The sequence below is a fragment of the Apteryx rowi genome, unplaced genomic scaffold (genome assembly GCF_003343035.1).
Source record: "Apteryx rowi isolate R43461 unplaced genomic scaffold, aptRow1 scaffold_291, whole genome shotgun sequence".
Taxonomy (NCBI): Eukaryota; Metazoa; Chordata; class Aves; order Apterygiformes; family Apterygidae; genus Apteryx; species Apteryx rowi.
In genome coordinates, this window is record NW_020449319.1 from 1084381 (window position 1) to 1098300 (window position 13920).

General features: G+C 40.4%; 1 protein-coding gene across 1 annotated transcript in view; it reads left to right on the plus strand.

Annotated features, from left to right (window-relative positions):
* The window catches only part of DLG2 (discs large MAGUK scaffold protein 2), a 646550-nt gene extending 633660 nt beyond the window's left edge, over nucleotides 1-12890 (plus strand). Inside the window, exons 18-23 of the mRNA XM_026069322.1 lie at nucleotides 2587-2637; nucleotides 3420-3521; nucleotides 4781-4953; nucleotides 5983-6092; nucleotides 11628-11719; nucleotides 12784-12890. Coding sequence (XP_025925107.1) covers nucleotides 2587-2637; nucleotides 3420-3521; nucleotides 4781-4953; nucleotides 5983-6092; nucleotides 11628-11719; nucleotides 12784-12890 — 635 coding nt within the window. The remainder of the gene's footprint in view (nucleotides 1-2586; nucleotides 2638-3419; nucleotides 3522-4780; nucleotides 4954-5982; nucleotides 6093-11627; nucleotides 11720-12783) is intronic.
* Nucleotides 12891-13920: the final 1030 nt, after the last annotated feature.

The window sequence follows — 13920 nt, forward strand, 5'->3', positions numbered from 1 at the left end:
TTCTACGGACTTCAGTCTGGCCACAATTTCACAAGACTTCTGTGAAACGGCAGGCTCCTTTTTTCTCTATAACACATTCTCTGACAATATTGCCAGCAAAAGATGTAATGACAGCTTTAATATGTGTACACTTCTTCCATGGGCTGAGCAAAAGAGAAGGTAAAACCTGTGCTTGCTTATCTCTGCTGGTTGTAATTCTGTGCCTAAGCCAAATGTTAGACACAGAGAAATTTTTATATAGTGTCACAGTTATTGGCTCTTTCCTTCAGTTGTCCTTATCACTGTCACTTCATCTGTCCAAATGCAGATGTCTGCATCTGACCTTACTGTTTAGATGCCTTTATAGGACAATGGAGACAAACAGCCATTTCTGCCTTTCCCTCTCATCATTTAGATGCCTCAGAGCAGGCGTCTAAAACAGGTCAGATGAATCATGTCTTCGAATAAGCACTTGCCTATTTGTCAGCACCCATTGACACTAAAGGGCACTATCTCAGACATAAACACTCACAATGCAGGTTTCTGAAATCTGATTAAATAAATCCCCTTCTGCAGATCCATATGCCATTGAAACAAGTATTCTCAAGCTTATACATTGTATCCCTGCAAACAGGCTCACCTCCATTTGCCTAGTACCTGGTGGTTTCATCACCCACCCCAAAACTGACTTTCTCAGGTTGTTGAAAAGCATAGCCATGGCTCTTCCGGGCTGGAGAGGACAGACAGTTCAGGAGCATCCTCATCCAGCCTGGAGAGGGAATTGTTTCATCCACAGGGGAATGGGATGTCCTGAGTTTGTTCTATCACCCCAAGATTTTCCAGAAAAAAAAAATATAAATCTGATGCATGAAATCTAGTGTAATAATAGCTCTAGTTTCTTCATTTTGCAAAGAGTCAAAGTTAAGCAAGTGATTACAGTATTGAACGTTTACAAAAAAAAAAAGCAAAATCCGTTTTCCACAGTCTTCACATGTTATGTTGCCTTGCCCTGAAAAGCTGTCTGTTTTCTTTCTTTTATTAAAAATGGTGTTTTCTCATTAGCTGCTTCAGCATCATAACTAGTTTGGAGTTGGTCCTTTCTGTTCTCCCTCTCTCCTAACATCTCTGGTACTTTTTTATTTGCATCTTCTGTCTTAGTCCTTAATTACAATATTGTTTTTACTTGAAAGGCTTTCTTGCACATTTCTCACAGCTGTCGATAATAAATTATGAAAAATATCCTTGTACAAATTGGATTCATGTGGTGGGAGTCCGTAAAGACTAAACCACCAAAATTTTGATGCCTACTTGTGAGCTACGTATCTGAACTGTCACCCTATTCACTAGAAGTCTTGTCAATACCATTAGTGGTGCCTAGGGAGTGACTCAGCTAACCAGCTAACCAGTCAGCTAACCAGTCAGTCTACTTCAGGGTGAGCTGCATCCCCCTTGAAGTAAATCCTACCCATAACGCCCAAAAAGGCACCATGCAACACCCTTCCCCTGCATGTGTGCACTTTGGTTTGGTGGGAGCCAGCCAGAAAAACGGAACAAGGACTCGTGTGTGCAAGCACATGAAATGAAGGTGACCCTGTCTATTTTGTAAAACCCCTGGTACCCATCCTGGCACCCTTTCTCCTATAGTATCTAAATTGTTCTATTAAGCAAAATCCCAAGTGTAGATCTTTTCAGAGATAAGCRCTAAACTAAGTAAAAATAGAATCATAGTTTTAAACTTTGCTCAGCCTAAGTCATATTTAGAACCTGTCAGAGTCCTTGTGTGGTACCTAGTATACAGCAATGACCCAGAAAGAGAAATGCACATAAATTTTTCATGCAGTAGGTTGAAGAATCCTTCCCCCGCTCCTCTTGCTCTCTCATAGAGGAGAGGACTATGATACTCTGAGGCTGTAAGCCTGGACCCAGCTTCTGTTCCATATAATACCACTTTTTTCTTGTGACAAATTTCTCTGCTTTAGTTCCCTAAATGCCTTGGGGAGGCAACAACACTCCCCTGGCTAACAGGAGTGGAGTGAAGATAAATACATAAAATATGATGCTGTGATATTCCTGCCCAGGGAAAGGGCAAGGGTCAGAAAACAGCTTAAACCTAGATATCAGGCTGTGAATGAACTAGACCATGGGGTTTATGCACAGTAGAAGGATGATCAGCCAAAATGTATTTATTCTAACAATAAACATTGTTCAACTTAGCCTATGGACTTGCCCTGCAGCAGCATATTAAGACCTTAGTAATTGGACAAGCAAAAGAATCACTTCTTAAATTTCTGCAATATTCTTGTAAACAGCCTTGCTATTAAATCAGTAAATGAAGCCTTATTGCCATTGCTACAACTATTCTGTATCATTGAAAAAAAGCCCCATTTCAGCACAGAGAAACTAAATATGTGGCAGTGGAGGGAGGGGAAGAAAAAAAAGAGGTCTCCAAACCTCACAGTTATTAGGGACTTTGGAATGGTTCAGGTGAGAGCTTTGCCAGAAAGAAATGTTGAACCTGTTCTGCCTCTATATGAAGCACTTTATCAAATTTTGGTATTTGAACTGTTGCTTGTCAGCTTCAATCTCTTCTCTTTCTTCTCTTGTCAGGAGGCCAAGAAGACTGCATCCTTTCTTATGAACCTGTCACAAGGCAGGAAAGTAAGTTCAATCTGCTTTCCTGCCACTATTGCTTAAATTTTTCATTTTACATTTTGGGGGCCTGAAGAGACAAGCGTGGTTGTGCTGGCCCCAGATTCTCTGCGGCTCCTTTTTCTTGGCTGCTTTGGCTATTGCATACATTAGAAATGTATGTGAGGGTCTCCCTTGCTAGCTCCCATTTCCTAATGTTCCCAGGACTCTCCCCAGTATGTTCTCATGGCCTTTACTAATAAATGCATTAATAAGTCTGCAAAATATTGATGCAGATTTTTTAGATTTACTGCATCATTGTTACATGGGAGGCATTTATTTCCTTCTCATGAGATATGTGCCTCAGCCAGGGTAGATGAACCTACATCAATGCAAACTGAAAATGTTTTCTGTTATGGTAGTACAACCCACCTGATTTAATTGCAGATACACTCATATAACTGAGAAGAAAAAAAATGGATTCTGTCTCCTTTCCATGCCTCATGACAGAGTCTGTCTGTGAGCATTTAGGAGTCACTTTGCTGAGCAGTAACAAATATATATACTACCAAATAGCCCTTTGCCTATATGTGCATACACTATCAGAGGGCTCTGAACTTTGCATGATAAGCAGTCTCAGTTCCAATTTCTGTATCCATGGCAATAAAAAAAATTACTCTTCAAAAAACCCCCATAAATCTGAGATTTCCCTTCATACATATAGTTAATAACTCAGGTTAGTGCATCTTTGGGAATTTTTACTGTTACTTCTAGTAACACCATCAAAATATGCTTTTCTTTCTGTTGTTCAGTTAACTACACCAGGCCAGTTATCATTCTGGGTCCTATGAAAGATCGGATCAACGATGATTTGATATCTGAATTCCCTGATAAGTTTGGGTCATGTGTACCACGTAAGTACTATTTTATTCTTCATTCTGCAGCTGAGTTAGAGCTCTTGGTGAAACACATAAGGTGAACTGCTGTGAAAGCAGGGTCCTTACATAGCTGTGTTTCTCAAAAGCCATTTTTAGAACTGGATAGGAAGAGGACATCTGCAGAGGCTGCACCTCTGAGGTAATGTCCTGCAGAGCTGTGTGAAAAACCGGAATTTCAGTCCCATTGGAAATGTCACTCTTCTGAAACAAGAAAAGTATTCCAAATCAGGATACTGAGTCGGGAAAGCAGATTTCCCCGTTGGACAGAAATGGGGAAAAGAGCAAACAAAAAAAGATGGTGAAGGTCTGGAAAGAATTTTTGTGCATTTTAAACCTCCGTCAGCCATCCAGGACCCCAGCACCCATCTCTGCAAGCAAAGCAGGGGACAGCCACCAGCTGACTGTCTGGAGGAGAGACAGAGCCAGTTGCGCTACTGCTCCAGGGTGTCCGTGCTCACTGAGGAGCCCCCTTTGCTGTCAAAAGCTCATAGGTCTCTCTTTCATGGCAGCTCCCCCAGATGTGGGAATGCTGGATTCTTAGTGCCAGGATATCTCAACTCGTCAGCAATGCTCTGACATCAAACATAGCCTGCCATTATCTTTCCTATTTAAATGTCTTAAAAGCTCCAGCATTTTACTAAACAGGGGGCCTTCTAATTACAAACTCAGTTCACAAATCACTTATTCTGTAGCTTTTTAAATGAGATAAAAGTCTGAAAGACTGGTAAAATGTTTCAATTTAGTAACATATATCCACCGATAAAAATATGCAATTATTTATGATTTGTTTGGAATTTAGACCGTCTAATCTGAAAGTAATATTGGACCCTGAATTTAGCTGATTATTTATTGTTTGGATCATTAAAGCTTGTTCGGTGTTTATTTTGGCCTCTCATTGCAATCTTACTTCGTTTTAAACTGATACCTGTACCACCAGCTTAAAACTGCTAGAGATGAGACCAGAATCAACCTTATAACTGAGGCTGAAATAAATTGACGAATTGCCATTCATTTGGATCACTGTAATGTAGAATAAGATTAGATTCACAGTGCGGAATGTGCTTTGTATTTGAGGTTTGTGTGTATTCCTCCTGAAAGGGTCCCTCCACTCCCGGATGTGAAACACCTCCCCGTAGGGCAGACCCAGCATTGTCTGCTGAACAAACCTTAATTCCGGTACTTTGCATGAAATGCTTTTACAGACCTCTTGATTTTCTGTCTTTTGTTTTGTGCAGATACCACACGGCCAAAGCGTGACTATGAAGTGGACGGGCGAGATTATCATTTTGTCATTTCAAGAGAACAAATGGAAAAGGATATCCAAGAGCACAAATTTATAGAAGCTGGGCAGTACAATGATAATTTATATGGAACTAGTGTCCAGTCTGTGAGATTTGTGGCAGAAAGGGTAGGTTGACACCAGTTTTATTGCCCATGCAACACAATCTGTTTTTTGCCCCATTGTGTCTCAGACATGATGCTCCTGCTAACATATAAAATATCCACAAAATTGTAACCTAATAATTCTAGCCTTACAATGACTCCACGAGCAGAGACTCTGACTTTCAATGACAGCATTCTTGGCACTTCCTGCACCCAGATGTAGTGCCATGGGTTCACGAATGAAGCCACAGTGCCTCAAGTATGCCCCAAAACAGCCTTGCTTCTTTGGGGTCAGTTCAGAGGAGTTCAGAGGCGCTCAGTGGTTGCTCTGGTTTGAGCATCCAACTCAGGGTTTTGGACTTAGCTCCAGTCCCAGCTCTGATACAGGTTCCTTCTGTGGCTTGGACAAAGATATTTAACTTCTGTTTTTCTCAGCTTCTCTGCTTGTAGAATGAGACTAACAACAAACCTATACTACAAGCATAGTATCCAGATTTTTTTTTTTTTTTGAGTTAGCTTTTGTAAAGCTGTCTCAGGACAGTATTGGGACAGAACTTAGGAAGTGCTTTTTGAACATTAATAATTGCAAAATTGCAAACACCTCTGTAAGACAGATAAGTAAGCTTATCTCACTTTCACAGAGGCAAAAAAATGAAGCACAGAGATTAAATGACATGCCTCAGGTGACACAAGAAGTCTTAAACATAAACCTGAATTGATTTAACCACTAAGAATGTAGACATCCTATTATTTCTATGAATCAGTTTTCCTAATTTCTGAAGAACAGCCCCCCCCCCGCCAAGTTCATCGCAGTTAAACCTCTAGAATAAAAAATAGCCTGCTCCCATGTCTTCAGTATTAGTCTTTAACATTAGCAGCAAAGCAAAAGAAATACTGCAGAGAAGCGGAGCGTGTGCCCCGGGGTCCTCCTTCCCTGGTGTGTGTCAGTAATAGCTCTGCTCCAGGGCCCTGCGTCGCAGAATTACCTCCCTTCTTTCAGCTGAACTGCAGCCAACACTGCAAAAATAAACACATCCTCATCTCTTTCCAACAGGGCAAGCACTGTATACTCGACGTGTCAGGAAATGCTATTAAACGATTGCAAGTTGCACAACTCTATCCCATCGCTATCTTCATTAAGCCTAAATCATGGGAGCCTCTGATGTAAGTATGAAACCCTTCAAGCATTTTTTCTTCAGTCTCAAATGGCACAACACAGGTCTCCAGATGACATTTTGCGTGTTCTGTAAAATCAATAGCAAGAGGAGGCAGGAACAGCAAAGACTTACTCTCCATGTATACCCTCGGCTGTGCACTGCGTGGTCAGATATACCCTGGAGGAATCAGCCAAAGCTGCCTTTGAACCTTTCACATTTGGGGCATGCAGTTGTATGCGATGGACCCCGAAAAGACAACCTGTCCATGCTCGGTGTACTTTTTCCAAACACATGCAGCGAATTTAGCAAGGCCTCTGCAGCATCACGTGACATGGCTTGTCCCATCCAGCCTTGGGTGCTCATGGGGTGTAGGGTCTGGTTACAGTGCACACACAGGGGTACAAGCAGAGTAAACCTGTATCAGACTTTCTATATTAGGTTAGCCTTTCATTAACTTCAAGGTTCGTAAGAGGACAGGTGAGGACCTAAAGGACTGGAGAGGGGCAAAAAATAACACTTAAAAGAAGAAAAGGGAAGGCACCAATTTCATGCTGTGACCAAGAACCTAATCTTTGTTTTTATTCTGGGTTTTGACACATCTCCATGTGACATTCTCAGTAGCAGATTAGCAAAATATGGTCCAGATGGAATTACTAGAGAGCATGAGCCCAGGCGTTCTCAGACAGTCATTGAAAATGGCACTGGTAAACTGGGAGGAAAACAGAAGACCTGGAAGTGCATTTCTTGAGCTGTGGCACTTTTTGGCACTACTTGCTATTTTCATAAAGCACTTGAGCGTTGAATTGGATTGTACTTTTATAAAGTTTGTGAATAGCACAAGGTTGAGAGAGGTTGCAAGCACTTTGGAGAGTAAAATTAAAATTCAAAGCAAAATCAGTAAGATGAAATTCAACACAGACAAAAGGAGAGAAAATGAAATGCACGACTACAAGCAGGGAATAATTAAGCTATAGCACTGCAGAAAAGCATCTGGCACTTGGAGTGCATCACATAGGACTGTGAATGGAGGGATAATGCTGTTGCAAAAAAGACTGCTGTCAGTCTGCGTTCTATTAACATCAGTGTTGTGTAGGAACACAAAACACAATTATGTTGTTTTACTTGGTATGGATGAGGCCTCAGCTGGAGCGCTGTGCCTGGTTCTGGATAGTACCCTGGAAATAGAAGAGGAATGAGGGTTACCCAGTCTAGAGGAGAGGAGGCTGAGCAGGAAATACGGTAACGATATCCACAATGGTTGAAGTTCATTTTAAAATTTATTACAATCAGTTGTTTTCCCTGTGAAACTAGGGTAATGCAAGAAGTTATCAACTTCATTCACTGTGACAGGGATGAAATTTGGTACTCTGTGCTTTCCTCTCACCAAAGGCTCTGCAAACACCTGGTGACGCCATATGTACCCACCAGAAAATTAAATGTAGGCATCCCCCCTCCTATGACAGATGCACCCCTGGTTTTGTTGAAGGCATGCCCACAAATGTTGGATCACAGAGCTGAGGACTGCTAACATGCCCCATCCCATGACTGAACAGGATCCTTTCTAGCCCTGACTTTTGGAGATGAGGCTTTTGCATGACCATGAGCATTACAGGGAATCACACAGCATATAGTACTTAAACAGCCCCAGCCTGTTCAAAGATTGGGTGTCCTGGGTTGGATGACTTTTTGACATTTCTTCCAGCCTCACAGATTAGTTATATTCTAACTATTTTGCTGTTTAGAATGAACAGAGTTGTCTAATAGCCTACCTTCTGCATTGATTCATCATTTAAGAGAAGTTTTAACCTACGGTTTTCCTGTCTGTAAGGTATTTCCATTATTGAGTCTAGCATGATAAAAAAATAAATAAATAAATGTGGTCCTTACTCTGAAAATACATGTATATCAGATACAACTGTAAAGGTGGGAATGAAATAAAGGTTTGGTTCATTTGATGCAAGAATATCAAATCTTTGAGCAGATTAGATGAAAAGTGTTATGTAGATGCAAAACATTAGGACAGTCATCCTGCTATTAAACCTAAGTAATGCTAATATTCTATTTAGGACTAAACAAATTATGCAGAGTTAGTAGAACTTTCCTTAGTGATATATATATCAAAAATTACTAGGCTATTCTTCACTCTCTAAATCAAAACCTGCATGAGTGTTGACAGTACAGAGGGACAAAGAAAGTGAAACACCTTATGTGACTTTTGAAATGCTTATTCTACGAATGTTCTGCTGAGGACACTCTTAATTAGACTTAATTAAAGTTTCAAAAATTACACCCTTAATTAAACTCCAAACTTCTGTGGGACAGCAAGGGTCCTTGTAGATCAGCACTCATTTGGGATTTTTTTGTAGCAATATGGTTTATATAAACAAATTATGCAAACACAATACAGCTACTCCTGAAAAAAATGAGAAAAAGTAATGAATTCAGGCATTCTAAATTACTTTATCCCCTGCAGCTTGCTCTCTGCAAGTAATCTTTTTATCTACTTAATGTATCTAATGTGCATTTATCTTATCAAACAGCACCCAAAATTAGTTTCTGACAGAAATAAAAACTCTTTTAGTATAACTGGTATCATTCTCTTTTAAGAATTGCCTTGAGAATAATGACGTAATTCTGAGCTTCTTGCCCATGAAAATCATTTATTTTATTTGGTAATGAAGTTAAATCAGTCAGGATGTGGCTAAACAAGTATGCACTCTGCTGTGAACTGTGGAGTGGATTTGCAGCATGCGGCTACTTCACATTCGCAGGCTCTGCACATGTTCCTGCCTCCTAGCAGATGCAGGGCAGACTTCCACATTTTCATGAAGGGCCAAGCTGTCTCATTTTTACCATGGGCAATTTCCGCTGACGAGTTGATGCACTGTAAATGTGCACACTAATTTTCCTCATGGGAATTTGTTTGTGCAGCCCTTTCTCCTTGTTAAAGGTTTTAACAGCATAGTCTGCGGGTGTGCATAGATGAATGGGTAGAACCCCTTCCCAATGGGTACTATTATTTTGCTGTGAAGAAGTTTCCTGTGGTATACCAATGCCCTGTGGGAAGAGAAAGAGGACACTTTTATACCAATAAAACTGCGTTCACTCGATTTTGTTTCATGTATGTAACTACCACAAAAGAAAAATTCCAATTCCTAAATGAGGAGGGGATATACCAGTACAAAATCTGTTTGTAACGCTAGATTCATCTGCTGAAACCATTATTCCTGCTTGTATAAACAAGTTGAAAGTTAATGTAATAGCAAAGAAAAACTGTGTCAGACAAAAAAAAATGTGGATTGGAACGACCTGCTCCATCATCCTGCCCTTCCTTCCCCACTTCTAAATTCACCAGCTGTGCAGGTCCCTGGCTGGAAGAGAAAAATTTAGAAGGGACCATTATTTGACAGCACTTTTAATTCATCATGACAAACGGACATCACCGTCCTCCCCCCTCTCCATCCTCTCCCCTGAAGGCACAAGACTGGCAGAGACATGAGTACATCTAGCATGGTTTTACACCACAGGCAAACCTATGTTCTCCAAATCTAATTAAAATTTCCACTTGTTTCAAGTATTTGTTATTTTAAAGGCTTATTTATATTTGTATAGATATTCTCTCCTTTGATTTTCAAAGATATTCAGGAAGACTTCTCAGAGATTTACCAGAAATATATTGGGAAGGAGGAGGATGTTATTAGCACTAGAATATTGGCTGAGTGTCCTTAATATGTGATAATATGCTAAGTTTGCATATAAATTTGTGGTGCTTGGCCCCACTCCAAGACAGAGCTTGGGTTAAGTCACTTAAAGACATGTCCAAGTAGGCATAGCTGATGAGAAGCCTGCCTGAACTCAATTAGATAGCAATCCTTCCAATAAATAGAATTAGCAGTATTAGAAATTTAGCAGCATGACACAGATTTACATACATTAATCCAAAACCTCTGAATATAATCCACAAATGATTGTCATAAATTTTCAAATAAATCTTTCTTATCTTGCATTCTATAAATCTACTTTCTGGTTGCACTGACAATAGACTTAGTACTTCCAAAGAGATTTTTTTAAGCAATGCTCTCAGTTATATGATTAGTTATACAGACAGGCAACTTTAGGGTCATTTCTATAAATACATTTTTGTATCTTTGACAACTTATTGCCGTTTTCCAGAAACTAGGTAGGAGTTAGCTGTAGCAAGTTCATACTGCTGTGCATTTTATAGATCATTTTTTATGCATCATCGTGCACATAATTTCCTACATGCATCACACATGTCATACTATATAGAGTCCATTACCACACAATCACATGATTTAGTGCAAGGCATTAAATCAGGTTTATGTAGGCCACAGGATGCTCTCTGTTTTCCTAGTTGCCTCAGAAAATTTCCCTCATGTTTTAAGAAAAATGAATCCATGCTATGAAAAAGATAGAGCAAACAAAGTCTATTTGCTACTGATAATTTATTTGCATATCCTCAGGCATATATGTGTAAGGCGTTGAATGAGTATGAGCTTGATTCTTTGCGAGCTGCAGTATGCAGTGGCATTAACAACTGAGCATGTTTGGGCAAGACAACTCATTTCTTACAATTATTAAACAATGCCTCTGTTGAAACAGAAATGCTCCATCAAATAACAAAACATTTACAATAATATAGTGTTACTGGCAGTGTCTACATTTTAAGTTTATTGGTACTCCGTGCAATTTAGAGTTTACAAGACACATTGGACTAGGAATCTATATATTTAATCATAAAGGACCAGAAAACAGAAGAACACAAGTAACCAACTCTTCCTGCTGAAAAGACTCAGTTTGATTTCTCATGATTATGTGGAACTCATATCTCTGCCTGATTCAAGAAATCTTTCTGAAGAACAGTGCTTGGGTTCCTCTGGGGCTCTCTATGGGGTTTTCCATGACTCTGTGCTTCCTCCTATGGGGCCAGGAGTCTCACTGTGCTGAATTCAGCCTTTAATCATGGTTTCACTGCCATGACCCCAGCATGAGCCAAAATTCAGTTTCCATTTCAGCAGTCTGGAAAGTCTTCTTCAGCCAAGACAGCCAGCTGCAGACCTGGGAGACTGGGAGATTCCTGAAATAGCTGCCACTCATGAGGCAGGAGCACCCTGAGGAATAGCTCAGATCTTGAGGGTCTCTTGATTCCCAGACTAACCCAGGGGTTTTTGATGCCACACATACATTTCAGTTAGCAGTTACCAGGTTTGGGCCTCATTTTGTTTGGAAATATTGAGTGGTGACCCCATAAAAATTTAGGGGAGAAATGAGAAATGGGCATGGGAGAGCTTGAAAATATAGGTTTCTATTATATGACGACAAAACTGAGTTTAAAACACTGAAACTGCCCATGAACAGGCCAAAGAACTTCAGCTCTTGGTTCTTGCACCAGTCTCAGTCCTTCAACCCTGTACCAATCTCTGTTATTCAGTTGAAGATATCTTTTAGAAAGCTATCTGAATAGTTTATTCAAATTCCACTAAGAATCTAAACTTCTTGATGATTTCTGCTGTGTTTCCAGGGAAATGAATAAACGTCTTACAGAGGAGCAAGCCAAGAAAACCTATGATCGAGCAATTAAATTAGAACAAGAATTTGGAGAATATTTTACGGGTATGTATTTATTCAAAACATTTGTTTCCCAAGATATAGCCTGTAAATACAGAACAAGTGGGTCAGCTCTGTCTCTGGCTTACAGTGCACACCAGTATAGTGTGCCTGCAGTAAATACTCATGGTTTGAACCTGTTGTTTCCCAGGAAACTCAAGGGGAGGGGAGGTGTTCAACACCTCAGATATTTGATGTCCTAAAGGACTAGCAGGGTATGAATTGAATTCCCTCCCTGATCCAAACCTGCTTTTGATGGAGTCAGTAAAAAATATTGCACCACAGCATTTATTTGTACAGACCAAAGCAGAATTCTTCACTAGCTTAAGGCAAGAGCCCAAGCTACGGATTGTGGGAGGGAAAGAGAAAAGCATCTTCTTCCAGGCCTGGAAGAGGGCAGGATTTAAGGCCTGCTCTGGTCCCTAGTATTTCCTTTGAGCTTGTTTAGGAAGCTCTCTGCTGAGAGATTGGTATTTGGGGATCCGACTTGGAAGCCCCCCCCTTGTCCTTCCATATGCTGACGCTCCATGGATCTCTCACTGCAGTTCCAGATTTCTCCTGTGGGGAGAGAGAATTTAAGAGTTTAGGCACTGTGCTCTCTGTTGCAGTTCCTATATATTTGGACACATTGGGCCTGATCTAGTTAATTTTCCCAGCCAAGAGTAAGTTTATGATAACCAGGACAGGAAAAGAATGGACTGGAACAGTGTACATCTGACGCACCCTCTAGTGAAGTAGTTTCAACATCAAACGAAATGTACAGCTTGACTTCCCACAGTGGGAACCAGTCACACTGCCCTCCCAAGGGATGGAGCTGCTAGTTATATCAACTAACCTAGCTCAGTGGTCTCCCTATAAGCAGTGGGATGGGTCTCTGTCATGGGAAGGTGTCACCGTTTTGGACTTGGTTGCCATCTGCAGGGTGTATGACTTCTCTATAATCAACATCACAGTGTACTACTATTTCTTCTCATTTCATCAATATCTATGATTACACTCTCAATCTGCTGACACTTGATGCTGTAGAATGTATCAATTAAAAAAAGTATTGGTATGTTTCCTTACTGCAGCTATTGTCCAAGGAGATAGCTTAGAAGATATATATAATCAATGCAAACTTGTAATTGAAGAACAATCTGGGCCTTTCATCTGGATTCCTTCAAAGGAAAAATTATAAATTAGTCACTGCACCTCTGATTACAACGGGAGAATATTTAGAAGAAAACTATAATATACTATCTGGAGGCTTTCCTGTTTTTGTTGCATTTATGTTCTTTGCAGTCAATGTGAATTTTGATGAATGTACAACACAAAGTGTTTGAAGCCATGAAGGACACTGATGGGTCAAAAGGGTAGGAACAAAAAGACTTCTACCACATAAAGCAAATCTGTTGTGTGCTCAAAGCACCAGTTGTAGGTACAAACTTTTGACGTGGAGACCCTCTGTCAAGGGGAGCTAGCCACCTACTGTGCCCATGTGGACATTTTGATCGATTTCAATGGCTGAGCTCAGTGTGTTGATTGCTTTAAAGAGAAGTTCCCAGCTCTTGAACCTCATATAGGGCTTGATCCTGCAAGGCGCTGAACACTTGACCCCAATTCCTACCCATGTGAGTAGCCCGTTGACTTGGAGTCACTTGTGACCCCTCCCTACACCGTTCAGTCCCATCCGTTCCAGTAGGACTATTCATGTGCTCAAAGCTAAGCATGGGCTTAAGCATTTTGCTAGATCAGGGCCACATGCACCTTGCAAAATCAAACTCAGAGAACCAGGTCCGCTTCCTACTGAAGTCATTGGTAGGACTGACTTTGACTTGACTGGGAGGTGGATCCTATTCTAAGCTTGTCATTGCACATTTGTAGTGGTACACCTCGACTTCGGTAACTATGCACATCTTTTGATTTCTGAAACCAAGTCAAGCATTTCTTTTTTTTCCCCTTTGGAAACACTATTGCATCAGGAACTAATAACAATGTAGTTTATTTTAATGGAGTTTGGGAGTGGGAGAGGATGGAAGCATTTCACATCACACGTGCACGCAAACACATTCCCATGCAGACACACACATGTATGAGGATTCACAGCACCTACGTTGAAAAGGAGGGATACAACTGGGAAAAGCTTTACAATTTTTGATTCTCTATTTTATCATTTATATTGATAGAAGGCACTTAAAGATGGAATAATTTATAAAAATAAAAATATA